At 47.1% G+C, this 2168-nt stretch overlaps 1 protein-coding gene across 1 annotated transcript in view; it reads right to left on the bottom strand.

The window, feature by feature from the left end:
• Positions 1-1319, bottom strand: part of MPZL2 (myelin protein zero-like 2) — a 3279-nt gene extending 1960 nt beyond the window's left edge. The window contains exon 1 of the mRNA XM_010189429.1: positions 1265-1319. Coding sequence (XP_010187731.1) covers positions 1265-1319 — 55 coding nt within the window. The remainder of the gene's footprint in view (positions 1-1264) is intronic.
• Between the last annotated feature and the right edge of the window lie 849 nt (positions 1320-2168).

Genomic DNA, 2168 nt, shown 5'->3' with positions numbered 1-2168 from the left:
CTCTTATCGATGCGCAAAGTGCCTGTCGGAAGGCTGACAGCCCAGCTGGACAGCTGTATTCAAATACAGCCAGCCTGAGGGGCTCTACAGGAAATCCTCAAGGTAAAGCTGTAAGCATTTGCTTGTCACAGAAACATCCTTTGTTAATCAAACCACCACAGCTGCCGCTTTAAGAATCAGTTTCCATCAAATTAGAGTACCCTGAAAGAGAGACAATCAGCAAGAGAGAGGGCATCAAGACAAAGAAAGAAGAAAAATGAAAAATAGGAAAACCCGCAGGTTTCCAAGTTTCCACAGAACTGCAGTGCTGAGCAAAAACCCTGCTGCTGCTGCAAGGGACAGCTCTCCCTGCTCCTGACCGTGTGCTGCCATTACTTTCCTTCTACTCACTGGGCAAACTAACCCGGCAGAAAAAGAAAATAGTCATAATTTTAATAAAATATTTAATAGGTAATAAAATATTACTAATTTCCTGTCACTTTAGGAATACGAGTTAACTCACCCCAGTGCGATTCAAGCGAAAAAAAGCTTATCTGGGGTTGTAAAACACGGTTTCATCATAAAGATGTTCAATACATTTCCTGTATTAGAAAATAATTTATAAACAATTAACTATTTTTTTTCCTCAAAGGATGAAATATGTGAAATGCCAAAACATTGAAGGTGTTCACATTTGAAAAACTTCATCAGCAGGGATCACATTTCTCATCCGAAGATCTGGTGTCAAATCTTTCCATTTTAAACACCTTTGAAAGAACAACCGTGGGAAATCAGCGTGAAAGACAGATTCTTTTCGAGACAGACCACCCTGTGCCGATGCACTTGGGGAAGGAGGACGTGGTGCTCTTGGATTCCAGCCGTACTGAGATAAACCACAGGAAGCAGAAGCGGTTTTTTGCCAGTTGCTGTAAGGGATCTAAAGCCAGTGCAGTTTAACAATCTCTCGTTGTCTAGTGACAAAGACAGTGAAAAAACCCATCCAGGAGTAAAGTCCAGCTTCCCGGCGGGACAGAAAGAGGTGTGTAACCAGAGCTCAGAATGCGAGCAGTGTTCTTCTTCTGCCAACACGCCTAAACCTGTTTGTGAAGAAACCCAGTCACGCAGCGTCAGTCGCAGTGAGCCCCGGACTGAGAGAACTGCAGCGATCGTCCACAACTACCCGAGACTCCTGTGGAGTCGCTGCCTTAACGAGGACGATAATTAAGAGATCAGAAGAAGAAAGTCAAGATGGCAACGGAGGCCAGGCAGTGCCAGGGTTCCTTACCTCGCAGCTGCACCCCAAAGAAGAGCGCAGCGCCCAGCCAGCTGGGGCCGTCCATGGGGAAGACAAGTCCGTACCCCACGTACAGAAAGAATTCACTTCGGCTTCTTGCTGGCCGGGTCAAAGATGAGCTTCTCAAAGGCTTCCCAGCACAACAGGGCAAATTCCTTTCAGCTTGGCCTGCGAGGCAACGTGCGAACTCCTTCCCACTTGAGTCACAGAGCACTCCCTGCCCTGGCACCGAAAAGCAAGGTGCGGCCAGTGCTGCTCCCTTTTGTGGGTAAATCAGGGAGATTTTCAAGGCAAGGTTAATTTCTTCTGCCTCCCATATTCCTTTGCTCTTTTGTGTTGCAATCTTGCCTCCTCCCAGCTTCCACCTGAAACCACTCCCCTCTTGTGGGAGGTAATCTTGCTCCCAAAAGAAAAGTTGCTTGAAGGTGTTTGTAAATAGCCCGAAGGACCGAGGGTCATTTGTTTGCAAGAAAAGCCTGCGAACAATGCGAAAAAAATCAACCCAAAACAGCCTGTGGCAGCAGCTGGGCACACATCCAGAGGATGGAAATCTCCTAGGGAAACAAAGATACCTACAGTAAAATTAAGTGAGCATTGTAATGTTGCTTGGTTGCAGCCATCCCGCAGAAGAACTGGGAGACCGCATTAAGTGGAGCTTGTAAGGTCCTTGAAAAGTCAAAAGATGACTCCAGTGGACAGGAGGCCAGCCCGGTGGTAGTTCAGGCACAGCCTAACAAGCGGCACAGGGTGCCAAAGAAACTCGGTGCAACACAAAATACTTTCCTTGTGGCACATGGCAGTTGTGAGAGCATGAGACTGAGCCGTGCCTGTGCTGGCAAAACAAAGGTGTTTGCATTGGAAGATCATAAATCGCTTCAACAGCAGAACCTGCTGC

This window comes from Mesitornis unicolor, unplaced genomic scaffold (genome assembly GCF_000695765.1).
Source record: "Mesitornis unicolor isolate BGI_N332 unplaced genomic scaffold, ASM69576v1 scaffold51567, whole genome shotgun sequence".
In the NCBI taxonomy this organism is placed as follows: Eukaryota; Metazoa; Chordata; class Aves; order Mesitornithiformes; family Mesitornithidae; genus Mesitornis; species Mesitornis unicolor.
The sequence above is the reverse complement of the archived record's forward strand: the minus strand, read 5'-3'. Positions and strand labels throughout refer to the sequence as shown.